The sequence below is a fragment of the Harpia harpyja genome, chromosome 19 (assembly GCF_026419915.1).
Source record: "Harpia harpyja isolate bHarHar1 chromosome 19, bHarHar1 primary haplotype, whole genome shotgun sequence".
NCBI lineage: Eukaryota > Metazoa > Chordata > Aves > Accipitriformes > Accipitridae > Harpia > Harpia harpyja.
The window spans coordinates 17,633,333-17,660,773 of NC_068958.1; the positions used below are offsets into that span (position 1 = coordinate 17,633,333).

The window sequence follows — 27,441 nt, forward strand, 5'->3', positions numbered from 1 at the left end:
TCGGGGTGCAGGCGGGCACCTGGGTGACCCCCGGGGGGGTCCCCACTGGCTCGGGGACACTCCCCCCCCCCCACGGCGACAGGCTGCGAGGCCGAGCCGCGGCTCCCAAAACCGGGCGAAATGCCGGTATTTGGGCATTTTGCGGGAGGGCATCGTGCCCCCCGTGCCGTGCCCCCCCCCCCCCCCCCCGCCGCTCCGGGCACCCACCGCTCAGCCGGGAGGGGACGGGGCGGCGGGGCGGGGAGGAGCGCGGTGCCCCGGGGGTGCCGCGGAGCGCGATGGGGCTGTTTGGGGACCCCTGGGGTGCTCTGCCCCGGGCGGCCCCCAGAGCCACCCTCCCCCCGGTGCGGGCAGCCGGGAGCCAGCGGGGACCCCCAACCGGGAACCGCGGGACGCCCCCGTCCCCGGTCCCGCCAACCCCGGCACCATTGGGACACCCCGAACCGGGCACCCGCCGTCGACCGCGCACCGGTGAGAACCGGGGGCGCGGGGCGGGGCGACGACGACGGGGCCCGGCAGCGGCCGTCGGGGCCCGGCAGGGGGCGCCATAACGCACCGGGAGGGGGGCTCCCGGCAGGGGGCGGTACCGGAGCCGTACCGGAGCGGCGGTGCGCGGCGGCGGCCGGCAGGGGGCGCGGTGCTACCGGCCCCGCTCCGCTCCGCTCCTCCGCTCGGCTCGGCTCGGCTCGGCTCGGCGGGGCGCTCGGTATCGGGGAGACGGCGCAAGACAAAAGGCGCGGCGGCGGGGCGATGGGCGGCGGGGCGGCGCCATGAGGAGGAGACGGCGGCGGCGGCGGCGGCGGCGGCGGCGGCGGTGGTGGCGAGGAGCATGGCGGCGGGAGGCGGCGGGGCGCGGCGGGGGTTGCTGAAACGGAAGCCGAACTTCACGTTACAGGAGATCGACATCCTGATGAGCGAGGTGCTCAAGTACGAGCAGCTGCTCTTCGGCGCCGCCGCCAGCACCGTCAACGCCTACGAGAAGCAGAAGATCTGGTGGCGCATCACCAACAAGATCAACGCCGCCGGCCGCAACCAGCGCGACATCGGCGAGGTGAAGAACCGCTGGCGGGGGCTGCGCCGCCGGGCCAACGATAAGATCACCCGGCACCGGCAGGAGAGGCAGGCGCCCGCCGCTCGCCCGGCCGTCAGAGTCGGTAACGGCAACGGCAACGGCAACGGTTCCGGCCCCGGCCCGCCGGAGCTCGGCCCCGGGCCCGCTCCCGGTTGGGGACCGCGGGGCACCGCCGGCATCGACCCGCCGCTCCTCGGCGTCGAGGTGGTGGCGCCGCACGGTGGGTGCGGGGGGCGGGGGCGGGGGGGACCGGGACGGGGACGTGGAGGGACAGGGACACGGGGGACCAGGAGCAGGACAGAGGGGGACCGGGACGGGGACGTGGAGGGACAGGGACACGGGGGACCAGGAGCAGGACAGAGGGGGACCGGGACGGGGACGTGGAGGGACAGGGACACGGGGGACCAGGAGCAGGACAGAGGGGGACCGGGACGCAGACACAGGAGACGGGGACCAGGATGTGGGGAACCAGGACACAGACGTGGGGTACCAGGACGGGGACGTGGAGGGACAGGGGCAGGGACACAGGGGCACTGGGACCAGGATGGGGATGTGGAGGGACAGGGGCAGGGACACAGGGGACCAGGACCAGGATATTGGGGACCAGGACACAGGCGTGGGGGACTGGGACGGGGACATGGAGGAACTGGGACAGGGACATGGGGGACCAGGAGCAGGACAGAGGGGGACCAGGACACAGACACAGGAGATGGGGACCAGGACATGGGGAACCAGGACACAGACGTGGGGTACCAGGACGGGAACATGGAGTGACAGGGGCAGGGACATGGGGGCACTGGGACCAGGATGGGGATGTGGAGGGACAGGGGCAGGAACACAGGGGACCAGGACCAGGACATGGGGGGACCGGAACATGGACACGGGGGAACAGGACAGGGACATGGAGGGACTGGAGCAGGGACACAGGGGCACTGGGACCCGGGTGTGTGGGGACCGGGACTGTGATGGGGCAATGGGACCAGGACACTGGGGACCAGGACACAGATGTGGGGGACCAGGACAGTGACATGGAGGGACTGGGACAAGGACAGAGGAGACCAGGACCAGGATGGGGGGGACCAGGACCAAGACACTGAGACTAGGACAGGTGTGCAGAGGGACTGGGACAGGGACACTGGGACCATGACATGGGGGACCAGGACATGGATACAGAGGACCAAGGCAGGGACATGGAGGGCTGGGACAGGGATGTGGGGGTAGGGACATGGGGGCACTAGGACTAGGACAGGTGCGTGGAGGGACTGGGACAGGGGCAGAGGGGACCAGGACCAGGATGGGGGGGGGACCAGGACACAGACACAGGGGAACAGGACAGGGACATGGAGGACTGGGCCAGGGACACAGGAGACCGGGACCAGGACAGGAGGGTGGAGGGATGGGGACCAGGACACGGGGGGACGTGGACCAGGATGCAGGGGGACCAGGACCATGTCAGGTGCACTGGGACCGGGACGTGGGGGCCCAGGACACAGACATGGGGGCCCAGGGCAGGGACATGGAGGACTGGAACTGGAACATGAGGGGACAGAGATGTGGGGGCACTGGGACCAGGACAGGAGCATGCAGGAACTGGGGCAGGGACATGGGGGACCAAGACAGGGACACAGACACAGGAACAGGGAAGGGACATGGGGGCACTGGGATGGAGACACAGACATGAGGGAACTGGGGCAGGGACATGAGGGCCTGGGCCTGGGACGTGGGGGAAACTGGAACCAGGGCACTGGGACCAAGACAGGTGCATGGAGGGACTGGGGCAGGGACAGGGAGGAGGATCAGGACAGGGACAGGAGGGCAGGAACATGGAGGGGACACAGACACAGGGGAGAAGGACAGGGACATGGAGGACTGGGACAGGGATGGGGGACAGGGACATGGGAGGACAGGGACATAGGGGACAGGGACAGCAACAGGGGCACTGGGACCAGGACAGGAGGATACCAGGATCTGGCTGGTGACATGAGGCACTGGAACCATGACAGGGACAAGGGACAGGGCACCAGTGCAGGGGACCAGGACAGGGCCAGGAGCACTGAGACCAGGTCAGGGACATGGGGGGAACTGGGCCAGGACAGCAAGAGGAAGGGACTGAGACCAGGACAGGGACAGGGGTACCAGGGCTGAGACAGCAGCATGAGGGGACCAGAATCAGGACAGGGACATGGGGGGACATGGACCAGGGCGGGGACAAGGGACAGCGGCACTGGGATTGGGACAGGAGGATACCGGGATCAGGCCAGGGATATGGGCGACTGGGATTAGGACAGGGACAAGGGGACGGGGGGTACCGGGACCAGGACAGGGATAAGAGGGGGCTAGGAACAGGACAGGGACATGTGGGGACCAGGATAGGGACATGGGGGTACCAGGACCACGCAGGGACATGGGGGGACGACATTTAGGACAGGGATATGGGAGTACTGGGACCAGGAGAGGGGCAAGGGACATGGGATGGGGCTGGACCACGGATGAGGGACACGGGGCTATAGGCATATGTACGTATAGATGGGACCATGACCAGGTGCGGGAGAGGGGACATGGGAGTACAGGGATGGGGACAAGGGAGACAGGGACGGAGGAAGCACAGGCAGAAGGGGGTCGGGTCGTTCGGTCCGTGGGGTGCTGGGAAGATGGGGGGTCCCGCCAGCTGCCCCGCACTCTCCGTCCGTCCCGCAGGCGTCAAGGAGGAGCCGGTGAAGGAGGAGCCGGTGGAGGTGAAGACTGAGCCCTTCCACAGCCCGGCTGCCAACAGCGTCCCCAGCCGCGGCGCCGACCGCCGGCTACCCCGCACCGGCATCCGCCCGCCTGGCGAGCTGTGCGAAGGCTGGAGCCGGAGCCCCCCACGCCCCGCGCCCCCCGAACTCTCCCTCGGCGAGCTGGGTGGGCAGCAGGAGCCATTGGGCTCCGATTTCCCGAGCATCCTCTTCGAGCAAGAGGCCGAGCATCTCAATAACTGCGGCGCAGGCGAACCGGGCCCCCCCGGGACGACGGGGCTGTCGGACGGGGCACCCGACTGTACCCAGCTCACCCCGGCCGAAAAACGCATCGTCCAGTCTAACGAACGGCTGGTGCAGGAGATGCGAGCTTTCCGACGGGAATACGCCGAGAGCCGCCGGGAGACCACCTCCGTCCTGCGCGTCATTGCCCAGGCACTGGGCGGCCTCAGCCGGAGCCTGGCCGAAATCCGTGACCTCTACCTCCGGGAGCAGGCGGTCCCCAAACCCTGAGCCCCCACGCAGCTGGCTGTGTGCGCCCATGGCCGGCGGGGACCGCCCTGGGGACAACTTTCCACCCCCCCACCCCCAGCGCCCGCCTTGCTTCTTTTATTTTTTTTTTTTTTTTTTTTTCCCCTCCATCCCACTTAAATAAAACTCAGAGCTGCCCCCCCTGGCTCTCCCCTTCCCGGGTTCTTTGCAGGGTTTTGGGGGGCGATGGGATGCTGGGAGCCGCAGTCCCCTGGGAGATGGGGCAGTGGTTTGCCTCCAGCGGGGGGGTCTGCGTGGCTTTTCCCCCACCAGGAGCAATGGACTCAGCGGTCCCAAATGTAGCCGGTGGCTGAACCTCCCCCCTTCCCAGCAACGGTGCAGGGGCGGGGGTGAATCACACCGGGAGCAGCCGTCCAAAATAGCAGGGGTGAATCACGCTCCCCCAGCGCCTGTTCCTCGCCGCCGGCTGCAAAGGGAGATGAGTCCCGGCTCCAGCAATTCGGGACTGGGGTGGGGGGTGGATGGAGGAATTGGCCTTGTGCCCACAGCCCCCATCCCAGGGTGGAATTTGCTGCTTTCTGACCCAAAATGCTGCTGGGGGTGGTTTCACGCCCCAGTTTTGAGCAGTGGGGCTGGGCGGGCAGCAGCACTCCTGTGCTGGCTCATGCTGGCGGCTGGTTTGGTGAGAATTATCCATCCCAACCCAATTTTTGGATGGAGAAGCCCTGGCAGCGGAAGGGGAAGGGGCAAAAGCCGCAGCCCCCCCCTTACAGCTCCCTGGGGAGGGGTGCAGGGCTCTGCACCCTCCCCAACACCCCCCCACCCCTGGCACGGAGCCACCGAGACGACACCGGGCTGTGGGGTACAAGACGTGGTTTAATGCCGACCCCGGCAGGGAAGAGCCAAGGCCAAATCCAGACGCGGGCGTGCAGGGGTGCGGTGATGCACGGCCCTCGGGGGGCCCCCGGGCATCCCCCCCATGGGTGCACGGGGCCGTTGGCACCCAGAGCCAGGCTGGAGGCACCCACAAAGGGCCCAGTGTGTGGGACAAGAGCCGCCCTGTGCTGCCGGCACGGGGTCATCCGCGGGACGGCCGGGAAGGGCCTGATCCTGCCACAGCCGTGGCACCCTCCCGGCCCCAGGGTGGGGGGACAAGGGTCCCCAGCCCGGCCCCACTGGCCGGCGGTGGGAGGAGGGTGCCAGGGTCCCCGTGGGTGCTCAGGCTCCGGGGTAGCTGGGCTGTACCGCGACATAGGGCGGAGGTGCTGCGGGGGGAGCAGGACAGGGTGTCAGCCCCCGCAAAGCCACCGTGCCCCCCAGGGGAATAGGGGGGTGTCGTGTGTCCCCCCCAGTGCTCACCTGTGGGGTTGTAGACGGGCGGGCCGGAGGGGTACAGCGGGTACTGGGCAGCAGGGCCGGCCGGCGGGTACACAGCCATGGGGGCGAAGCCGGGCTGGGGGGGCACGGGGCCAGCTTTGGGGTCCATGGGGAAGGGGGCTGGGGGGGCTGCAGGGGGGTAGCTGGACAGCGGGATCTCTGCGCCTGCGGGAGAGACGGGGTGGGGGCTATGGCACCCTGGTACAGGGACGGGGATGGGGACAGAGCCCGGCTGTGCCCACGGGTGTCCGTGGCCCTCGGGGGGGGGCAGGGGATGGCGGTGGGCACCAGGGTGATCTCAGCAGCACCCACTCCAGTGCCCTCCCCCAGCACCCATATCCCCACACACACACCCCCAAGTGCCCGCCCCTGCACACCGATCCCCCCCTGCATCCCTCCAGGCCCCCACCCTGCACCCCAAATCCCCCCCCGACCTTGCAATGGGGTGCGGAGGTGCTGCCGGCGCTGGTACAGGTAGCAGCAGGAGCACATGAAGCAGCAGACGATGGTGGTGACGATGGCGATGAAGAGCACCACAGCCGAGGCGATGCCCGCGATGGTCTTGGGGCTACGGGACACCGCGGGGACGTGGGGGAGCGGGGCCTGGGAGGGGGCACCCGGGGCAGCCCCCCCTCCCCGCAGGGTACCTCCCCCCCACCCAGTCACACCAGTGCCCGCAGCACCAAGGGGCACCCTTGGAGCACCCAGCTGGGGACCAGAGGGACAGGGATGTCCAGACAACACCCAGTGCCCAGCACCCAGCGCCACTGCCCAGTACCAGTGCCCAGCACCCAGTACCAATGACCGGTACCACTGCCCAGCATCCAGTACCACTGTCCAGCACCCAGTACCAGTGCCCAGGGCCCAGCACACTGCCCAGTACCCAGTACCCAGCGCCAACACCCAGTAGCAGCGCCCAGCACCCAGCAGCAGTGCCCAGCATCCAATGCCCAGCACCCAGTACCGGTGCCCAGGCCCAGCACCAACACCCAGTAGCAGTGCCCAGCACCCACTGCCCAGCACCCAGTACGAGGGCCTAGCACCCAGCCCCCAACACCCAATACCAGGGCCCAGCACCCAGTACCACTGCCCAGTGCCAGGACCAGTGCACAGCACCCAGCGCCCTGTATCCAGTACCCAACGCTCAGCACCCAGCATCCAGTCCCCAGGGCCCAGTAGCCAAAGGCAAGCACCCGGCTCTCATCGCTGCGGCTCGGCACCCGTCCCCAGCACCCGGCACCTGAAGGCGAGGCAGGTGACGCTGCTGGCGCTCAGTGAGCAGGCGCAGGGGGTCACGGCAGCAGTACCGCTGGTGGCACGTGCCGCAGCAGAAGGTGAAGAAGTCGCAGTCGAAGCCGGGGTGCCAGGAGCCGTTCCTGTCCACGTACCACAGGCAGTCCTCGCCGCCCGCAGCTGGGGACAACTGTCCGTCACCGGGGCCTCGGGGAACCGCCAGCCCGGCCACCGCCACCCCCAGTGGTGCCGGCATCAGCCCACGTCCTCCATCCCCCAAATGCTGTCTCAGGGGAACAGCCCGCACCCCACTGCACCCTGCTCTGTGCCCTGTCCCCCCCCATAGCCCACTGCATCCTGGCCCCATGTCCCCCCGTATCCTGCTCCACCCTGCCCCAAGTCCCCCCCTGTACCCTGCTCCACCCTGCCCCCATCCCCCCATCCCCTGCTCTATCCTGTCTCCCTGTCCCCTGTACCCCACTCCATCCTGCCCTACATCCTCCTGTAGCCCACTCCATCCTGCCTCATGTCCCCCCACACCCCACTGCATCCTGCCCCATGGATCCCCACACCCCACTGCATCCTGCCCCTATGTCCCCCCCATACCCTGCTCCATCCTGCCCCATCTGCCCCCATACTCCGGTCCATCCTGCCCCACAATCCCCTGGATCCTGGTCCATCCTGCCCCGTGTCCCATGTCCCCCCCGACCCCCCTCCATCCTGCCCCATGTCCCCTGCCCCGACCCCACTCCATCCTGCCCCACATCCCTGAGAACGCCGCTCCCTCACACCCAGCTCCCAGCCCCCCCAGGCCCCCTCCCTGCCCGGCCGCTCCAGCAACGCCTCCCAGCTCTATTTCTGGCCAGAACCACCTGCGCTCCAGAAATAGCCCCGGGACGAGGCCTGGGGGGCGGCTGGAGGCACCAGGCTTGGGCGGCTTCCCTCGGGGCTTCCAGCTCGCTCCCCACCAGCTCCAAGTGGCTTCTCAGGGGTCTCATACGGGGTTCGCTCACCACCCAGTGGGACCACGCCAGCTCAGAGTCAAGTGGGGAAACTGAGGCACGGGCCGGGTGCGTGGGAAGCACCCAAATCCCCTGGGACCGGGCAACCTGGCTCGAACGGCCACTGGCTCCGTGCGCGCTGCTCCCGGGACACCCCAAAAGCGGCAAATGGGGTGCGGTATGGGGGGGGGCACAGTGCCCAGTGGGCCACGTTGGTGCGAGCAAGCCCCGTGCAAAGGGACCGTGTGGGTGGGGCGCCGGTCACGGTCACAGCCGGTGGCACCGGGTCCCATCGCAGGGTGGCACCGGGTCCCCCCCTCCCTCCCCTCCCCTCCCCTCCCCCCCCCCGGTGCCCCAGGACCCCCCCGTGTCTCTTACCCAGCGAGGCGGCCACGGCCACCAGCACGGTCCCGGCCAGGGGCCAACCGCTGCCGGTGCCACCGGGCCCCATCCCGGGGGCGGCCCGGGGGGGGCGGCGCGGGGCCGGGCCCGGTGCCCCGGCTCAGCGCTGTCCCGGGCGCGGGTGGGGCCGGGCTAGGGCCGGGGGGGGGGGGGAGCGGCGGCGGCTGCGGTGCGGCAACGGGCCCGGTGCGGCAGAGCTGTCCCGGTACCGCGGGGCTGGGGCCGGTGCCGCGGTGCTGGGTGGGAGCCCGGTCCCGGTGAAGCCCCGGTGCGGGGCCGGCGCAGGCCCGCAGTGACGCCGCAGCCCGGCGGCGCTCGGTCGCTGCCCGGTTCCCCCCCCACCCCCGCTCCGCCGCGGCACCTCCCGCCGCAGCCACCGGTCCCGGCCCCCGCCCGCCCCCGCCGGGCGGAGCGGCGCCGCCGGGCCCCGCGGGCACGGGCACGGCCGGGCGGGGCTGCGCCGGGGAGCGGGGAGGGGGGGCCGGCGGTGGGACCGCGGCCCGGCCCGGCCCCCCCCCCCCGTCACTGCCCTCCCCCGCGCCCCATTGCTGCCCTTCCCCACCCCGGCACCCCTTATTTCCCCTCCCCCTGCACCCCATCTCTTCGCTCGTCCTCGCCCCCCCCCACCCCCGGCACCCCTCTCCTTCCCCACCCCCGGCAGCCCTGCCTTTCACAGCCCCTGCCCTGCACCCCACCCCTGCCCTGCCCCCCCACTCCCCACCATTTCCCTTCCCAGCACCCCTTCTCCTACCCCTTCCCCTCCCCTGCACCCCTTATTTCCCCTCCCCCTGCACCCCGTCCCTTCACCCAGCCTTGCACCCCTTGCCCTGCACCCTTCCTGTCCACCCCCCGGTACCCCTTCCCCATCCCCTGCACCCCTCCCCTGCACCCCTGCACCCCATCTTTTCCCTCTACCCCTTCCCTTCCCCTGCACCCCCTTTCCTAGCACCCCCATCCCAGCCGGGCCAAGGGCTTGCTGGGTGCTGGGGGGCACGGCTGGACGGAGGATGCCCCCTCGGCACCAGGGTCACCCCATCACTATCCCAAGCCCACAGAGGCACGGCTGGACCCCAAACCACTGGGGCCCGATCCTGGCAATGCCAATCCAGTGCCAGATCCAGGGGATGGGGGGACCCGGCAGGGCATGGGGCTGGGGACAGAGGCGACACGTCCCGAGGGGCTGGTGAGGACAGGAGCACCCCAACGACCACCTTTATTAGAGACCAAAGCCCCAAATCGAGGATCACGGTGGCACCATCAGCATCGGGGTCACGGTGGCGGTGAGGGGACGCGGAGTGGGGGGCCAGCCCCGGCCACCCCGTCCCAGCCCCACGCACACCAGGGTTGCTGATGGGGGGCGGCTGCGCCTCCCACCCGTGTCCCCATGCTGGGGTAGGGGGGCGTGGGACGGCCTGGTCCCCACTGTCCCTGGGCCAGCCAGGCTGTGCCCCCCTCCCGAGGTGTGTGGGGGGTTGTCCACGCTTACACTTGTGTGACGATCTCGCCGTTCTCAGGCACGTAGACCTGCACGGGCACGCCGTCCGGGGAGCGCCGCAGGACGTGGATCGGGGGCGCCTGCGTGGGAGAAGGAGCCCGTGGGTGCCAGCCCCCCTCCCCGCACCAGGGCAGCACCCCAGGGTGCACATCCCGGGGCAGGGGTTGCGGGGGGGCTGTTTGCAGGGACACAGCTGCAGGTCCCGACTGTCCCTTCACACCGTGCCGGTGTGCTAAGGTCTATGGCATGCACCCATCCCGGTGGGACCCCCCAGGTGGAGGGGAGGGAGCCAGCCCCCAAAATGTCTGCAGGGACCCCCTTGCCCAGGGACACCCTGGTGCTGCCCCAGGGACCTGCATGGGAGCCCAGGTCCTGCTCGTAGGACCCTGGGTGTGACCGGAGGGACCCTCATGGGCCCCCAGTCCTGCCCCAAGGACCCCCTTAGGATCCCACACCTGCCCCAGGGACCCTCATGGGACCCCAAGCCCAGCCTGTGGCACCCTGGACCTGCCCAGAGGGACCCTCAGAGGGTCCCCATCCTGCCCCAAAGGACCTTCAGGGACCTTGGTCCTGTGGCCAACACTCTCACAAGACCCTGGTCCTGGCTGTGGGACTTCCTCAGGACCCCAATCCTGCCCTAGGGACCCTTCTGGGACCCTGTCCCTGTCCCAGGGACCCCCTTAGGACCTGGTCCTGTCCCATGGGACCTTCACTGGTCCTATTGCAGGGACCCTTAGGGGTCCCCAGTCCTGCCCCAAGGGACCCTCACGGGACCCAAATTCCCCCGTGATCCCCTCAGGACCCCAATCGTCCCTGTGGGACCAACTCAGGACCCTGGTCCTGCCCCAAGGGCCCCCCTTAGGATCCTGCACCTGCCCCAGGGACCCCATGGGACCCCAGGCCTGGCCTGTGGGTCCCTGGACCTGCCCAGAGGGACCCTCAGAGGGTCCCCATCCTGCCCCAAAGGACATTGAAGGACCTTGGTCCCATCCCCAAGACCCTTCTGAGACCATGGTCCTGCTCCAGGGACCTGTCATTGGACCTCAATTTTTCCCCATGGTGAATTTTTCACCATTTTCCACTCCTGCTCTGGGGAACCTCATGGGACCCCACCAGAGCCACTTGTCCCTGAAACACCTCAGGGTGACAACTCATGTTGCCCAGTCACCCTGAGGGCAGCACCCAGGGGATCCCCATATGGGGCCAAGGACCATGGTGCCCCCCACCCTCCCATGTCCCCACTCCTGTCCCTGTACCAGCTGGACCCCGTGCCCTACCTGAGCCCGTGGCAGGACTCCACGGGTGATGGGCACGTCCCTGGTGGTCCCACCACGGGGTCCCCGAAAGGCCCCTTGCCGGTCAAGGGAGTGGGGACGGGCACCCCGCAGCCGGGCGCGCTGGTGCCACGACTTGAGCTCCTCGGTCACGGTCGCCTTGGAGAGCCCCCGGCCGCCCGCCGGCGCATAGTCCTTGAGCGAGGGGGTGCGCACGATGCGGCTGTGCGAGGGCACCAGGCGTTGGTAGCGTAACGGAGCCAGATCCTGCTCGTAGAGGAAAGCTGGGGGGCCGGCGGGTGGCAGGAACCGGTGGGCGCCCCGGGGGTAGTAACCGGGTTCGGCGAGAGGCGGTGGGACCGGGGGGCGCGGGAAGGAGACGTCGGGGCTGCTGCTGCCTGGGGAGGTGGCGTGGGAGATGCTGGAGAGGTCGGAGATGCTGTCGTCGGAGCCGGAGTGGTGCGTGGGGCCGGGGGTCGGGATGCAGGAGGTGGGCACCGTCACCGTGTAGTACGTGGGGCGCCGGCGGGGTACAGCGCTGCGGCCCCGCGGCTCACCGGGCTGCCAGCACGCTTCCACCCTGCGGGCAGGAGGGCTGCGGCTGCAGATGGACCCTTCCTCTTGCCGCCCACCCAAAAGTCAGGGCAAGCCGGGAAAAGGGTGGCCAGGGGGTGTGGGGGGCTGAGTACCCCATGGGTGCAGGGTGCAGCCTCCCCACGGGGTTAGCTCCAGCCTCCTCCCCATGGGATTAGCTCCATCCTCCTTCCCATGGATTTATGTCCATCCTCCACATAGGGTTATCTCCAACCTCCTCCCCATGGGGTTGCCTCCATCCTCCCCATAGGGTTAGTTCCATCCTCCCCGTAAGGTTGTCTCCATCCTACCCATAGGGTTAGTTCCATCCTCCTGTTGGTGTTATCTCCATCCTCCTCCCCATGGCTTTAGCTCCATCCTCCTCATGAGGACACCTCCATACTCCTCCCCATGGAGTTACCTCCAACCTCCTCCCTGTGGGTTTCACTCCATCCTCCCCATGGAGTTATCTCCAACTTCTTCCCTATGGGTTTCACTCCATCCTCCCCATGGGATTATCTCCATCCTCCTCCCCATGGATTTCATTTCATCATCTCCATGGGGTTATCTCCTTCCTCCTCCCCACGGGGTTATCTCCATCCCCCCTTGCAGAAGCCCTTGTCCCCCCCTGCCATGCACAGAACATACCTCAGGGACTGGGACTGTCCCCGCCGGCCCGATGGCTCTGGGGTGCTGGGAGCGCTGGAGCCCGCCTGCCGGCACAGCACCAGGGTCCTGATGGGGACGAAGCGGTAGGGAGGGACGTCCCCCGCCCTGGGCGCTGGCGAGGCTGCAGGGTCAGGGCTGCCGGGGGCCGAAGGGGCAGTGGGGACAGCCGGTGGGGATCCAGGGTAGCACCGGGAACCCCGGGTTTCCCCATCCCCAGGGTCAACGCCGGGTTTTTTGGCCTTCTCGTAGGGTCTGTCGAGGCTGGTGTCCCGCCAGGGGCTGGGGGGAGCCGGCGGGGGCCCCGACCCCTCCTCCTCGGCGGGTTCCTCGGGGGACGGGGACCCCCGCGGGGTGGCAGGTCCCGACGGCTGCGTCTCCTCTGCGGGAGAGGTGGAGGGTTGGGATGGAGGGGACACCTGGGGGGCACTGTCCCCCCCACCCTGGTCCCCACAGCCCCCTTACCCTCCTCCAGCAGGACGGCGTCCGACAGGGAGCTGTCGTCGGAGGCGCTGAGCTCTGCGGGGCAGGGGACGGGTGAGAACGGTGCCGGTGCCGCCGGCGGGTGCCAAAACGCTCCCACGGCACCCGCCGCCACCCAGCGCGTCCCCGGAGGCCTCCGCTCCCCCTCTCCCACGCCGCCTGTCCCGACACGCTCCGGGACGGTGGCGGTACCGGCCAGGCCGGCTTTGCCGAGCTGCGTTGCCGGCACTGCGGGCAGCTCCCAGCCTGCCCAGGCCGGGCAGGAGGAGGGGTGCTGGGCAGGTTTGGGGGCACCAGGAGGGAAGGAGCCACCATGTCCCTGGTCCTTAGGGGGTGACGGAGGGCCGTGAGGATGGAGCCGAGGCCAAGGCGCATGCAGGGGCGAGCGGGGACTCGCTTGGACAGCTGCCACCGGGATGGGGACATGGCAGCCGGGCCAAATCCTGCCACCCGTTGGGGGGCACTCGCTGGGGATGGCAGATCAGGAGGCAGTCATGGGGTGCATTCAGCAGGGGTGAAGTATTGGGGTGCATTCATGGGGGTGCATACAGCAGGGATGGTGTATCGGGGTGCAATCAGCAGGGATGAAGTATTGGGGTGCATCAGGGGGGTGCAATCACTGGGGATGAAGTATTGGGGTGCATCAGGGGACTGCAATCATCAGGGATGGTGTATCAGGGTGCATGCACTGGGGATGAAGTTTTGGGGTGCATTCACAAGGGTGCAACCACCAGAGATGAAGTATTGGGGTGCATTCAGGGGGGTGCAATCATTGGGGATGGTGTATTGGGGTGCAGTCAGCAGGGATGAAGTATTGGGTGCATTCACTGGGAATCACATATCAGGGTGCATTCGTGAGGGTGCTTTCAACAGGGATGAAGTATTGGGGTGTGTTCACCGGTGTGCATCTATCGGGGAGAGCGTATTGGGGTGCCTTCACTGAGGGTGGGGGGATTGGGGTGCATTCACGGGAAGAGCATATTGGGGTGCATGCACCAGGGATGGCATTTCAGGGGGCATCCAGAGGTGTGCATTCACAGGAGATGGGGAATTGGGGTGCATGCACCAGGGATGGGGTATTGGGGTGCATCCGGGGGGAGCATTCACCAGGGATGGGAGATTGGGGTGCATGCATGGGGGATGGGGTATTGGGGTGCATCCAGTGGAGTGCATTCACTGGGGATGGAGGACTGGGGTGCACATGCCAGGAATGGCACAGCGGGGTGCATTCACCAGGGACACCCGACCAAGCTGCACCCATTTCCAGCTCCCCGACTTCCAGCATCCCCCAAACGAGCCGCCACCAGCCGAGAGGGGTGCACACGGGAGGGCTCACCCTCGGCAGCACCGGTTCCACCGCCGGCAGGCAGGGGCCTTCGACCGGCCAGGAGCCGTCGCTGGTTGAGGATGTTCTCCAGGTCCTTCAGCTTCTGCTCCTCCAGCAGTGCCGCCGTCTGCCGGCGCTTGCGGAGCCGCTTGCTGATGTTCTCCTCTCGGCAGAGGCGCCGGGCGGCCTTGGCGATCTGCAGCTGGAGCGCCAGGTCCCGCTCCAGGGCGCTCAGCGGGTCCTGGGGACGGAGGGGACACGCTCGGCACCCCACCACCCCCCATCACACATGCACGCTAACGAAGGCTTTGCCTAACGAGGGGGAATATGAATTTCTCCCATGCGATGGTGACATCTCCGGGTGATGCTTGGACATCGCCAGCAGCTCCAGGATGGGACGGGATGGAGAGGGGTCCCCACTGCTCCCCCCCCCCCCCGCTTGCACCCCAGGGAGCCCCTCACCGCCCCGCGCAGGACGAGGGTCTCATCCAGCTTGAAGGCAGCACCGATCCTGCGGCGGACCTTGGGGGGCTTCTCGCCAGCTTTCAGGGGGTACTCGCAGGGCAGCGTCCCCGTCAGCTCCTGGGGGCGGCACGGGGACACTGAGCCGCTGCCATGGAGGTGGTGGTGGGGGGTTCGGGCAGGGTGTCCCCCCCCCAGCCCTGCTCACCGCCTCGCGTATGCAGAGCCGCCGCAGCTCCTGCACGCAGCCCTCCAGCCGGGCTTCCAACGCCTGCTGCTGCCTGCGCCCTGCCTGCGCCCGCTCCTTCAGGGGTGACACGGGGCTGTCGGGGCCTGGGGACGGACGGGCGGACGGACGGACGGATGGAGGGACGGGCAGGCAGATTCCTGCTGAGATGCACCCGGACGACCCCCCCACCCAGCCTCCCTGCCTCAGTTTCCCCCAACCCCAGAAAGGGGAAAAGCAGCCGTGAGCTCCCCCTGCTCCGCACACACCCTCCCCAAGCAGCACCCATGGGTGCTCAGGCTCCCCTGGGGCAGCCGTGATTTCCCAGCGCGGGGGGGGGGGACGACACACGGGGAAGGTTTCGCCCTGACTCAGCCATCCCTGAGTGAAACCCGGCTGAGTCAAAGCTGGTCCAGGGCCCCCCCCCCCACGCTTGGGTGCCCCCCCGAAACCGGGGGAACCCCCCATTTCCTCAACACCCCCCCCCCCGAGGAGCTTTTGTGTGTCCCCAGGGTGGCCCCATACACTGAAGTGTTCCGTTCTCAGCTGGGGGGGACATGCTCTAAGAGCACATATGGGGAATGGGGGCACCCCAAGACCTTCCCCCCTCCAAAATACCCCCCCAGCGCTCACCCGAATGCAGCATGATCCCGCTGTCGGTGTCGCTTGCCTCCCCCATGCCGGGCCGGGACCCTACGGGTAACAGCGGGGAGATGCCTTGTCCCCGCGCCACCCCCCAGGCAGCACCCATGGGTGCAGCCCCCCCCACACTGCCCCCAACCCTCAGCATCACCCCGTCCTTCCCAGCCGCCACCAGCTCCAGTGATGGCGGCAGGGGGAGGAAGGCGAGGCCGTGTTTGCTTTGCCTGCCTTCTTGTAGGTCCTACAATAAACAAAGGTGTGCAAACACGTGCGTGGCAGCCGGGGTTGCCTGGATGAGACCCATCCCGGGGGCAAAGGTGGTCGGGGTGCGGCGGGGGGGGGGGGGGCGGGGGGAGCCTTGCTCCCGCCCCGGCCAGTTTCACTGGGCGCCTCTCCCAGTTTTGATTTCTTTTCTGTCTGGGCTGGAGGCGGCTCCCGGGCTGGGGGCAGCCGCCGGCCCTGGGAAAGCGGATCCCCCCCCAGCACCCCGACACCCCCCTGCTCTTGGGGGGGGGCAAACGGGTGGGAGCGGGGCAAGGGTGTTGCTCGCCCCTGCTTTTGCATTGCTTTGGTGCCTGCCGAGCCTCAGTTTCCCCCAGACGTGGAGCGGCTTGGGGAAACTGAGGCAGGGAAGGGTGGGGGGTCCCTGGGGGTCCGCGGCGGGGCCGGCGGGTGATGCCTTACCTGGGCGCTCGCCGCTGCTGCCGGCTCTGCTGCGCCCGGGACACGGGGACGTGTTTTGACTTGAGGCGGAGGGGAGGAGCGGGTGAGCAAGACCTTCCCCGGCTGCCGCCGGCGGCAGCACCCGCGCCCGCGCCGCCCCACGCGCCCCGGCCTCCACCCCATGACGGACGACGACGGTGAGGGCCTGCCTGCCTGCTTGGCACAGCACGGCACCGTATGGCACTGGGTGGGGTGGGGTGGCAAAGTACAGTGTGGTGTGGTGTGGCACAGTATGGCTTGGAAAAGTATGGCATGGCACGGCACAGCATGGCATGGCACAGCACAGCATAGCATGGTACGGTATGGCATGCTATGGTATGGTATAACATGACATGGCACGACATGGCATGGCATGGTATGGCAGGGCACGGCACAATATGGTACGACATGGCATGGCATAGTATGGTATGGTGTGGCACGGCATGGTGTGGTATGGCACAGCATAGCACAGAGGTGCAACCTGGCACAGCACGGCACGGCACAGCATGGCACTGGGTGGGGTGGGGTGGCACCGTCCAGCATGTACTGCGCAGTGTGGCATGGAAGAGTATGGCAGGGGAAGGCACGGCATGACACGGCATGGCATGGCATGGTATGGCATAGTATGACATGGGACAGTACAGCATGATGTGGTATGGCATGGCACAACATGGTGCAACTTGGCACAGCATGGCACGGCACTGCCCAGCACAGCATGGCACTGCCTGGCATGGCCTGGCACAGCACAGCCTGGCCCAGCCTGGCCCACCATGGCACAGTGCGAGGTGGAGGCTCCATCCCCGGTGCCAGGCGGGGCCAGGCCAAGTGCAGGGACACGCTCCCTGTGCCCGCCATGGCCCGTGGCCGGGGGATCTCCCCTGGGGCTGGTGTCCCCAGAATGCCGGGGGCGGGCAGGGACCCAAGCCCGGCAGCGCGGGCAGGGTGGGAGGTTGGCGGTGCTGCCCTGGCACTGCCACCACCGTCCCTTCCCTGGCGCAGGAACCCACGGGGAGCCAAGGCGGCCTGTCCTGTCCCTGTCCCTGTCGCCATCCCTGTCTGTCCCTGCCCCGTCCCTGTCCCAGGCAGGAGGGGACAGGCGAGGGTCAGAGCAGGGCAGTGCCAGGCCGTGGGAACGGCACTGCCGCAGCCGCCGGTGCAGCGTGAGATGAATCAGGGCGGCTGGCACGGGTGAGTCGGCCACATCCTGCGCTGCCGGCGTGGGGCAGCTGGTGGAAAGTGTGTCTCAGCCCCACGGGACGGTCCCACAGCCTGCGAGGACAGGGATGAGAGGGCAGGGTGCAGGCAGAGTGCACGCAGGGGAGATGCAGGCAAGGGCTGCAGGCAGAAGAGGAGCAGCAAGCGTGCAGACAGCACAGGTGCAGGTGGGTGAGATGCAGGCAGGGATGCAGGCAGGAGAGGTGCCAGCAGGCTGCAGGCAGGGTGCAGGCAGGAAGAGCTGCAAGCAGGGCAGGCACAGGCCAGGGGTGCAGGCAGGGTGCAGGGAGGAGAGGCGCAGCAAGCATGCAGACGGCAAAGCCAGCCCCAGGCAGATGCAGGCAGGAGTGCAGGCAGCAGCAGTGCCCTGCACCTCCACAAACTCCCCAAAACCTTCCCCTCCACCCGCGGCTTCCCGATGTCCCCGAGTCCCTCTGTGATTGGGGGGGGGGACGACACAGACATGACACCCCATCTTTGCTGCAGCCACCCCTTGCCCAACAGCACAAGAGGGGGGGGGGGGGCAGGAAGCCCAGCAGCACCAGGAAAGGGCAGATTTGGAGTAAAAAAGGCAGATTTGGAGAAAAAAGGGGTTTTTTTTCTCGGTGTGGCCCCACGCCAGGCAGAGCTGCTGGCAGCCCCGCTGGCACCGAGCCCCCCCCCTTTCCCCCGGCGGGTGGTAAAAACAGCTCGAAGACTAAAATACTTCATTAGTGATAAGGATAAATTTGTATTAATTGGGATTAAATTGGAATTAAAACCAGGTTCTTGCTCCTGAAGCCGTCCCTTATGAAGAGCATCCCTGCGGGGGGCGATGGGGCGGAGGGGCTTTATCCTGGGGGCCAGTTCCTGCCTGCGCCGGGGCTGCAGGCAGAGCACGGGGCGGCAGCTCCGTCGGGAATCGCACCGGGATGGCTTGGACCCACGTTTACAGCTGAGGACCAGGTGGGACAGGGGGGACGGCGGTGGCACCCGGGGACGCTGGGGAGGAGGGGGGAGGACTCACCCTGGGGTGGCCCCGCAGGACCCCCAGTGCCGGCTGGAGCTCGGTCCCGCTCCTGCGCCGGGGGCCGGTGGTGGTCTTGGTCCGGATCCAGCCACCGAAGAGGAGGCTGGAGTCGGTGGCGGAGGAGGGGGTGGCCGTGCCGGGACCCGTCCCCGGTGCGCGGGGACCGAAGGGACATTGGGGACGGCAGCGTCTGTCCATCAGGGCATAGACAAGGGGGTTGACGCAACTGTTAACGAAGGCCAGGCAGGTGCTGCCGGCCACCACCCACCTCAGGGCCACCTCCTGCCCCTGGGACAGGACCAGCGTCCCCTTGGCAAGGAAGAAGAGCAGCACCTTGCAGGCATTGAGGGGCAACCAGGAGCAGAGGAAGGCTGCGACAATGGTGACGATGGCACGGTGGGAACGCCGGACGCCCCTGCCCAGCCGGACGTGGCGCTGGAGCTGGCAGTAGATGGAGCAGTAGCAGAAGGAGATGACCCCCAAGGGCAGGAGGAAGGTGAGGAAGACCATGGCCAGGCTGAAGTCCTCTCCATCTTCATCCCAGCAGTCGTCCCCATCCAGCTGCCGGTACACCAGGGACGGGGCACCCAGGAGGAGGGACACGGTCCAGATGATGCCACAGGTGACGTGGACATGCCTCTGGGAACCCATCATCTTGGTGTCCAGTACCTTCCTGATGACCAGGTAGCGCTCCACACTGAGGGCGGTGAGGAAGAGGATGCTGGAGCAGCGGTTGACCGCGATGGCATAGCTGCTTACCTTGCAGAGCCCTTCACCGAGCAGCCAGCGGTTCCCCCGTGCCCCTGCCACCACCCAGAAGGGCAAGGTGCAGATGAAGATGACATCGGCCACTGCCAGGTTCAGCACAAACGTGTCCACCATCCTCTTGCCCCCACTCTTCTTGGCCATCAGGACGATGACGAAGAGGTTTCCCACGAGGCCGAGGAGGAAGATGAAGGAGTAGAGGACGGGGACAAAGACAGTGGTGAAGAAGACCTCCCACCTGGAGAAGACCTCCTGGTTCCCCGTCACATTGGTTACTGGTGGGTAATCGTAGTCCGCCGAGCCAGCAAGCTCCTCAGGAGCCATGGCAGTGGCCAGGTACCCTCCCCGGTGCCCAGGGCGGTGCTCGCCGCGCCCAGCAGTTGGGTTGTTGATCTGAGCTCTGCTCAAAAACAGCGTCTCGCACTTCCTTTCCAACAGGGCAAGGGCTGCAGGGTGGAAGGGGCAGGAGGTGAAGCGCGTTTAATTTTGGAAACAGAAAAAAAAATACAACGAGAAGAAAGAAACCCCCAAAAAAGGAGTGGTGGAAAGGAAGACCGGGGGTGGGGTGGAGGAAGGCTTCGCGCCACCAGGTAATGGCTGAAGGCCTTGGGTGGACACCAACCAGCATCTGGGCTGGTGGGACTACCAGAAACCGTGCCACTGGCTACCAACCCGCCCTGCAGCTCTTTCACCATGGCTGCCCTCCGTCCCCACTGCAAGCCATCAACCCAAGCCAATGCCACCCCATCGCTGTCCCCGTCCCCATCCCCAGCACATTTGCATCAAGAAAACCAGATGAAAAGCCTTTATTTCATGGGGGTTTTGTCAGAGAGAGATGGAGCAGGTGCAGGTCGGGGTGAGACCGTTGCCCGCCACCTCCCCATGCCGCCCCCGGCGCTGCCCCGGCTCTGCCAGCTCATTCCAGCCCTTGGCGTGTTGGTTCTCACCGCTTTGGGGACGCCGAGGCAGCGGTACCCACGGCCGCCCCCGACCACGAGCTCTCCCAGAATGACAGCGCCGGGTGCCGTTCCCAGCACTGGGATGTGCTGGGGATGGGGGGAGCCCGGTGTGCCGCCGGGGGGGGGGTCCCGGGGCAGCTGTCCCCCGCTCTGCCGGGCCAGCTCCTGCTCACGTCTGCCAGGCACCCGGCTCCGCCAGCTTCATCTTCCTCAGGCTGTCCCGCACCAGAAGGAACTCGGGGCGAGGGCCCGGATCCGGCCCCGCCGCTGCCTCCCGCTCGTGCTGCGGTAAGTGGGGCCCAGGAGGGACGGCCATGGGTCCCGGTCTGGGTCCCCTCGACTGTCCCCACAACCCAGCCGTCTCCTGACCTGGGTGTCCCATCAACCCAGGCTCCATCAGCTGTCCCTATGATCTGGTCGCCCTTGACCATCCCTTGACCCGTCCTTCCAACCCAGCCTCCCTCGGCCACCCCCCAGGTCCAGCCTCCCCCAGCCGTTCCTCAACCCAGCCGTCCCAACAGCTCGGCCATCACCCAACTGTCCCCATGGTGTGGCCTCCCTTGGCCAAACCCCAAATCCGTGGGGCAATGAGGAATGGATGGGGGCTGGAGGGGAGGGAGTGGGTGGATGGGGGGGTGGATGGACAGATGGATACATGGACGGATGGATGGATGGATTGGACGCATGTGTGCATGAAGGGAAGAAAGGATGGGTGGATGGATGGACAGATGTATGCATGCGTGAAGGGAGGAAGGGATGGATGGATGGGTGGATGGATGGACAGACGCATGCATGCATGAAGGGAGGAAGGGATGGATGGGTGAATGGATGGGTGGATGGATGGACGGACACATGCATGCATGAAGGGAGGAAGGGATGGATGGTGGATGAATGCATGGATGGATGGGAGAATGGAGGGAGGGATGAAGGGTGGATGGATGGAGGGATGGATGGATGGATGGATGGAAGAGGGAGAGGTGAAGGCAGGAGGTCTGGGCTGAATGTAGGGATGGACGGCTGACACAGAAGGATGGGGGACAGAGGGACGGCACAGACCTCCTCAAGCCTCTGGTGGCGTTTCCTCAGCTGCTGCTCCAGGTCGGACGGGGGTCCCTGCAGCTCCTCCCTCAGCTGCCTTAGCCGCCGGCTCTCCAGCACCCGCGGGAGCTCGGCCCTGTGCCGGGGCAGGATCCCCCTGTGGGGACAGACAGACGGACTTCAACGGGGCCACCCCCACCTGGCCACCCAGCCGAGGACTGTCCCGTCCCCATACCCCGGGTCCCATCCCTGCTCACCTGCTGTGGCTGAAGAGCAGCTCCCGGTGCAGCTCCCGGTGGCTCTGGGACTCCCGCACTGGGTTTGGCACCTTCCTGGGCTGGATGAGGCCCCCGTGGCCATCGGTGGCCATGTCCGGGGAGAGGACATCGCTCCTGTCACCCTCTGGAGGGGTAGCAGGGGTCACAGGGGGATGAGGTCACCATGGGATGGGTCACCGGGGAATGGGTCACCAGGAGGGCTGTGGTCACCCGTGGGAGAGGGTCACCGGGGACGGGGTCATTGGGGTGTGGGGTCACCACGAGGGATGGGACAACCTGGGACAGGGCCACCAGGGGATGGGGTGACGCTGCCTGGGTCCCTCACCTAGAGCCACATGCCAGCACAGGGCAAGATCCTGGACACCAGCCCCCATGTCCCCCAGCCTGGGGGTCTCGGGGTGTCACAGCCTGGGGTCCCCACACGCTGTCCCCCAGCAACTGGCACCCTCCAGGATCCCGTGCCCAAGTGTCCCTGTCCCTGTCCCCAGGCCCCCCTATGGTCCCCATATTCTCCCATTATCCCTTGAGGTCCCCGTTACCCCTTGGGGTCCCCATTGTCCCTTGGGGTCCTCATTATCCCTGGGGTCCCCACCGCCCATTGGGTGCCCATCACCCCTCAGGTCCCCGTCACCCCCCAGGTCCCCATCGCCCACAGGGTCCCCATTCCCCCGGGCCCCACAGCTCCGGCCCCGTGCCATGGTGCCGGCAGCACCCACCCAGCACCGCGCTGCTCCTCGGGGCTTTGTCGTCATCCTGGCAAAGGCAAAGAGCAGGGTCAGAGAGGGACACTCGGCAGGTGACACAGGCTGGGGACAGAGCCAGGTCCCTGCCCGTCACCCCCATCCTCCCTAGCACAGGACGGGGCACAGCCATGGGTTCTCCAGGGCTGGACATCCTCTGTCCATCCATGGCTGTCACCCACGGGGACCAAGTCACCCCCCAGTGTCCCTCCCCCCTGGGACCTCAGGGCTGGCTGTGGTGGGAGGGAGAGGAGAATGGATATCCACCACATTAACTCTGGAACCTAAGGATGGCAAGAGGTCCCCAGGCTGAATGCCAGGGGTAGGAACATGGACAGAGCCAGATGTTTTCCCTGGGGAAGTGTCTCAGGGTGGCCTCTGTTGTTCCCTCCCACCCCCAGCCCAGGGGTGGCCCAGCTGCCACCACTCACCCTCTTGCTCTGCAACAGCCCCATGTCCCCAGTGCTGGCGGTCCTTGTCCCCACACCTTGGGAGGCCGGGGACGCAGGGACATGGGCCGGGTGCTGGCTCCACCGAGCCCGGCTGTTCTCTCCGTGTGCTCCACCAGTGACGGCGACAGTGACGGCGGCCCCACTCCTATCAGCAAAAGCCATTAAGCCCTGGGATTAGCCCTGACGGGGCTGAGAGGACGGTGACACGTCCTGCGCAAGGCTGGTGGCACCGTGCCCGCTGCCACTGCTGGGGCCACTGGTCTCACTGGGGGCACTGGGATCTGCTGGGGGCACTGGTCCCACTGGGTTGTGAGGATTATTGGGGGGGCTGGGGAAACTGGGTTGGGGACTGGGTGCAGTGGGGATTATGGGGGGTGCTGGGAGTTACTGGGTGCACTGGGGGTCCTTTGAGAGACAGGGTTTGTGGGGGGGACTGGGATGGGGATTGGGTGGCACAGGGAGTTACTGGGGGACTGGGGATTACTGGAGGGACTGGGATACTGGGGGCACTGGGGGTTTTGGGGGGACCCTGGTTACTGGGGGGACTGGTGGTTACTGGGAGAGCTGGGATGGGGACTGGGTGCTCTGGGGGCCATGGGGGGTTATGGGGACACTGGGAGTTACCGGGGAGCCTGGGGGTCACTGGGGGCCAGAATGGGGACTGGTTGCACTGCAGAGTTACTGGGAGGACTGGGTGTTACTGGGGGACAGGGTGCACAGGGTGAGCGCACTGGGTACACTGGTAGTTCCTGGGCGCACTGGGGGTAAGCGGGGCCCGGGTGCACTGAGGCTGGTGGGGCGAGTACTGGGCGGTACTGGTGTTGCCCCCCCACACCATAGGCCCTCGATTGAGGCCGCCTGCTCCCGCAGGCCGGCTCGATTTCCCCGCCTGGCGGTTCGGCCGTCGGCTGGCCGCGCCTGGCCCCATCGGCGCGCGACTGGCCGCGCCTGCGGATTCCGGTGTCGCGTTGGCCGCGGAGGGGGGGGGGGGGAAGGGGCCCCGCGCATGCGCAGCGCCGCCGGACCGGGGAGCTCGGGGGGGGGTCCCCGCCGCCGCCGCCATGACCAACGGTGAGGGGCGGCACGGCGGGGGGGGGCACGGCTGCTTGGGCACCTCAGGGTCCCCCGGGGCGAGGAGGGGGTGACCGGTCACTGGGGCGCCGGGTCGCTGGGACGGGGCGAGCTGGGAGGTCTGGGTGCCTTTGGGGGGGACGCTGGGGAGGTCTGGGTGCCTTTGTGGGGGGACTGGGAGGTCTGGGTGCCTTTGGGGGGGACTGGGAGGTCTGGGTGCCTTTAAGGGCGGGCTGGGGAGGTCTGGGTCCCTTTGGGGGGGGGCTGGAAGGTTTGGGTGCCTTTGGGGGTGGGGTGGGGGGGTCTGGGTGCCCTGGAGGGGGTGCTGGGAGGTCTGGGTGCCTTTGGGGGTGGGGGGGGCCTGTGTCCCTTTGGGGGGGGCTGGAAGGTCTGAGTGCCTTTGAGGGGGTGCTTGGAGGTCTGGGTGCCTTTGGGGGAGGGTGCTCAGAGGTCTGGGTCCCTGAGCAGGGGGAGCTGGGAGGTCAGGGCCCCCCTCGGACGTGGGGGGTAGCCGGGAGGCTGGGGTCCTTTGTGGGGCTGAAGCTAGGAGGCAAGGGTGCACCAGGGTGCCGGCGGCCCGGCCCCGCTGAGACTCCCCCGCAGTGTACTCGCTGGACGGGCTGCTGGTGTTCGGGCTGCTCCTGGTCTGCACCTGCGCCTACCTGCGGAAGGTGCCGCGGCTCAAGGCCTGGCTGCTCTCCGAGAAGCGCGGTGTCTGGGGCGTCTTCTACAAGGGTGAGACGGGACCGCTGGGGTCCAGGATGGGGACACGGGGGTCTCGCCCCAGCCCGGGGCAGCCTCCGTGCCTACCCCAGCTCACCCACCCCCCTTCCGCCCCGACCCCGCAGCTGCCGTCATCGGCACCCGCCTGCACGTGGCCGTGGCCGTCTCCTGCGTCCTCATGGCTTTCTATGTCCTGGTGGTGAAGTGACCCCGCGGGGACCCGCCGGGAGCGGCGACGACGACGACCAGAGACCCCGGTACCGACCCCAGCCGCCCCGTCGCCAGCCTGGACCCTGCCTGCGGTGACTCTGGGGAGACGCCATGGCCCGGCACCCTGCTTAAACCCGCCTCGTACCCCTTGGCGGGGCTGAGCAGCGACGGGTGCCACCGAGCCGGTGGGTGCCACCGAGCCGCCTTTAAGCTGTTGGAAGGGGAGTTCCCGGGCAGGCGAGGGGCTCGGAGTGCCAGCCCCTCGGTGAGAGAGAAAATCCGGCCGTGCTCTGTGAGCACCTTCTCCCAACGCCGAGCGCTGTGTCCTGGCAGGACTGTGGCCCCCCACGGCTCACGGGGGATGGTGCGGCCCCCCCTACTGCAGAGACTGGGGGGCTGAGGGGGGCAGGCAGGGCCCCTCCTCACCTCACCAGTGGGATTTCCCCGCTCCCCTGGAGGGGAGCGCATGGGGTTCCTCCGTGGGGGTGTCCCCCCTGTAGCTGCGAGGTGTGTAACCTCCCCCCCCCCCCCGGTTTGTAAACGCTGGACCATGACGTGCAAATAAAGTGGGGGTTCCCTTGTGGGCAGCCTTGGCTCCCTTCCTGGGGGGCAAGGGGCTTCTGTCGGGCTGGCTTCCATGGGGTGGGGGGTCCCGCAGGGGGAGGGGGCTCATGGGCCGGGTCCTGCTGCCCCACGGGGCCAGGAGGGATTCAGCCACTGAGGGAGGGATTGGGGGGGGCATGCACGCCCCGGGGGGATGAGTGTGCAAGGCATGCACACTGCCTGCCTCTGCAGGGGAGGGGTGTGCGAGGCCACGCACACGTGTCTGGTTTTGGGGGGATGGCGTAAGGCCGAGGTGCGCTGTGTGCACACACGTGTGAGGCCGGGCACACTCACACGCCTGTGTCTGTGTGTGCCCTGGGGTGGGGGTGAGCGTGCAAAGCGAGGCTGTGCGCACACGCGTGGGCAGCACGAGCACGCAGGGCCGCGGTGTGCGTGTACACACACACCCCCCCCCCCACCCCCGCTCTCCCGGGGCACAAGTGTGCGGGGGGGTGCGCGTGCCCCGTGCACACGCGTGGGGGGGGGAGTGGGGGTGTGGGTGAGCGGGGCGGGTCCTCCCGCCGCCAGGGGGCGCGCTGGGGCGGGGCGGGGCCCGCACCGCCTCTTCCCGTCGTGCCCCGCGGGGCCGCGGCATAAAATGGCGGCGCGGGCGGGGTGAGGCGGCCGCGCGGGCGAGTGCGAGCGCGCGTGTCGGTGTGTCTGCGCGTGTGTCTGTGCGTGTGCAAGGCGCGTGCAAGGCTCGTGTGCTTGTCGGCGTGCGAGGCGGGTGTGCGAGGCGCGCGCCAGACTCCCCCTTCCCCCCCTTCCCCTACACGTTGATCTTATTCGATCGGCCGGGCCGGGCCGGGCCGAGGTGAGAAGAACGGCGCCGCGAAGCCCACGGGCGCTGTGCGGCGGCCAGCGGCGGGCGGGATGAGTCGATCAGATAGGCGAGGCCGCGGCCGCTGAGCGCCCTGCGATTCTGACCCGCCGCCGGGCCCAGACCGCCGCGCCACGCGTGGGAGCGGGGCCGCCGGGCCCGTGTGTCCCGGCCCGTACGGTCCCGGCCCGTGTCCCGGCCCTGCGAGCGCCGTGCAACGCGTGGGAGCTCTGCGCCGGGCCCTGCGGCATGCAAGGGTTCTGCCAGTGCCGTACAACACGTGTGAGCCGTGCACGGGGCTCCTCCGGCCCTGTGAACTCAGCGCGACATGTGCAAGATTTGCACGGGGCCGTGCAAGCCCTGCGGCGTGCAAGGGCTTTGCACAAGGCGCTGCAAGCTCTGTGCAATGCGTGTGAGCTGTGCACGGGGCTCCCCCAGCTCTGCAGTGTGCAAAGGTTGCGTGCCAGGCGCTGCGAGCTTCGCACAGGGCTGTGCAAGCCCTGTGGTGTGCAAGGTCTGCGTGCCGGGCTCTGTGAGCTTCGCACGGGGCTGCGCAAGCCTTGTGGCATGCAAGGGCTTTGCACAGGGCTCTGTGAGCACCGTGCAACGCATGTGAGCTGTGCACGGGGCTCTCCCAGCCCTGCAGTGCTTGCGAGCTGTGCACAAGGCCATGCCAGCTCCACACAACGAGTGTGAGCTGCATGTGGAGCCATGTGAGCCCTGTGGCATACAGCACCTGTGCGTGAAGCCCTGGAAGCTCTGTGCCACGTGCGTAAGCTCTGTGCCACGTGCGTGAGCTCTGCACAGGGCCACACCAGCACTGCAGCGTGCAAGGGCTTTGCACAAGGCTCTGCAAGCTCCGTGCAACGTGCCCGAGATTCGCACGGGGCCGCGCCAGCCATGTAGGCCCCACCTGTGAGTGTCACACAGGGCCACACGAGCGTACAAGCCCCGTGCAAGGTGTGCGAGCACCCTATGGGGTGCCTAGGCCTGGCAGAGACTTAGCTCCATGTCGTTGTCCCCCAGGACACCCATCGGTGACACCCCGGCTATGCTCCTTGGTGCTTTATTGGCAGCTTGTGGTGACAAGGGGACGGCCATGGTGGTGACAGCAGTGGTGACGAGGGGACAGGCAAGGGGACAGCCAATGGGACAGCCATGGTGCCGGTGGTACCGGGAGAAGAAGCTGCCGTTTTGGCGGGAGTGGCGGCTGTTGGTGGCCGTGCTTTGGGGACACTCCAGGAGGGGGGACACCAGCTCAGTGGAGCCCTGTGGGGTCTCCGTCTGCCAGGGTGACACTGGGGACACGGTGGGGCACAGACACCTCCCCGCACCACCGTGTCCCCAGCTGTGTCCCTGTGGTACACAGCCGTGTCCCTGTTCTGCCATGGGGACA

The 27,441-nt window shown here is 67.8% G+C and overlaps 6 protein-coding genes and 1 non-coding gene across 10 annotated transcripts; 3 read left to right on the top strand and 4 right to left on the bottom strand.

The window, feature by feature from the left end:
• The first annotated feature begins 631 nt into the window (after positions 1-631).
• On the top strand, positions 632-4,485 carry LOC128154707 (myb-related transcription factor, partner of profilin-like). Its single transcript, XM_052815727.1, has 2 exons — positions 632-1,292; positions 3,770-4,485. The coding sequence occupies exons 1-2, from the start codon at positions 830-832 to the stop codon at positions 4,318-4,320; spliced, it is 1,014 nt and encodes a 337-aa protein (XP_052671687.1). The 5' UTR covers positions 632-829; the 3' UTR covers positions 4,321-4,485.
• Positions 4,486-5,155: 670 nt separating this feature from the next.
• Positions 5,156-8,474, bottom strand: SHISA4 (shisa family member 4). Its single transcript, XM_052815832.1, is given in 6 exon segments — positions 5,156-5,564; positions 5,659-5,841; positions 6,111-6,244; positions 6,917-6,930; positions 6,932-7,089; positions 8,289-8,474. Coding segments are annotated over 6 exon segments (609 nt in total). The 5' UTR covers positions 8,362-8,474; the 3' UTR covers positions 5,156-5,517.
• Positions 8,475-9,493: 1,019 nt separating this feature from the next.
• On the bottom strand, positions 9,494-16,226 carry INAVA (innate immunity activator). Of its 2 annotated transcripts, XM_052815122.1 has the most exons (9): positions 16,145-16,226; positions 15,452-15,511; positions 14,801-14,925; positions 14,593-14,712; positions 14,140-14,371; positions 12,786-12,839; positions 12,303-12,702; positions 11,085-11,661; positions 9,494-9,887 (listed from the first exon to the last, which is right to left on the bottom strand). In XM_052815122.1, exons 2-9 carry the CDS (start codon positions 15,495-15,497, stop codon positions 9,795-9,797), a joined length of 1,647 nt encoding a protein of 548 aa, XP_052671082.1. In that variant the 5' UTR covers positions 15,498-15,511; positions 16,145-16,226; the 3' UTR covers positions 9,494-9,794. The 2 variants fall into 2 exon arrangements, with proteins under 2 accessions (XP_052671082.1, XP_052671081.1); XM_052815121.1 differs by lacking the exon at positions 16,145-16,226 and having other exon boundaries at positions 15,452-15,569.
• Positions 16,227-18,121: 1,895 nt separating this feature from the next.
• Positions 18,122-19,495, bottom strand: GPR25 (G protein-coupled receptor 25). The gene has a single exon (XM_052815786.1). The coding sequence runs from the start codon at positions 19,473-19,475 to the stop codon at positions 18,306-18,308; it is 1,170 nt and encodes a 389-aa protein (XP_052671746.1). The 5' UTR covers positions 19,476-19,495; the 3' UTR covers positions 18,122-18,305.
• LOC128154746 (protein FAM107B-like) lies at positions 19,486-22,904 on the bottom strand. 3 transcript variants are annotated; one of them, XM_052815790.1, is made up of 5 exons: positions 22,598-22,904; positions 22,143-22,179; positions 21,406-21,550; positions 21,167-21,305; positions 19,486-19,597 (listed from the first exon to the last, which is right to left on the bottom strand). In XM_052815790.1, the coding sequence occupies exons 1-5, from the start codon at positions 22,778-22,780 to the stop codon at positions 19,556-19,558; spliced, it is 546 nt and encodes a 181-aa protein (XP_052671750.1). In that variant the 5' UTR covers positions 22,781-22,904; the 3' UTR covers positions 19,486-19,555. The 3 variants fall into 3 exon arrangements, with proteins under 3 accessions (XP_052671750.1, XP_052671747.1, XP_052671748.1); XM_052815787.1 differs by lacking the exon at positions 19,486-19,597 and adding an exon at positions 19,797-20,325; XM_052815788.1 differs by lacking the exon at positions 19,486-19,597 and adding an exon at positions 20,160-20,393 and having other exon boundaries at positions 22,598-22,900.
• Positions 22,905-23,582: 678 nt separating this feature from the next.
• On the top strand, positions 23,583-25,209 carry TMEM167B (transmembrane protein 167B). The gene is made up of 3 exons (XM_052815791.1): positions 23,583-23,689; positions 24,293-24,424; positions 24,538-25,209. The coding sequence occupies exons 1-3, from the start codon at positions 23,680-23,682 to the stop codon at positions 24,618-24,620; spliced, it is 225 nt and encodes a 74-aa protein (XP_052671751.1). The 5' UTR covers positions 23,583-23,679; the 3' UTR covers positions 24,621-25,209.
• A 648-nt stretch (positions 25,210-25,857) lies between these two features.
• On the top strand, positions 25,858-26,156 carry LOC128154864 (small Cajal body-specific RNA 2). The gene has a single exon (XR_008239455.1). It is a non-coding gene; the product is annotated as a small Cajal body-specific RNA 2 (non-coding RNA).
• Positions 26,157-27,441: the final 1,285 nt, after the last annotated feature.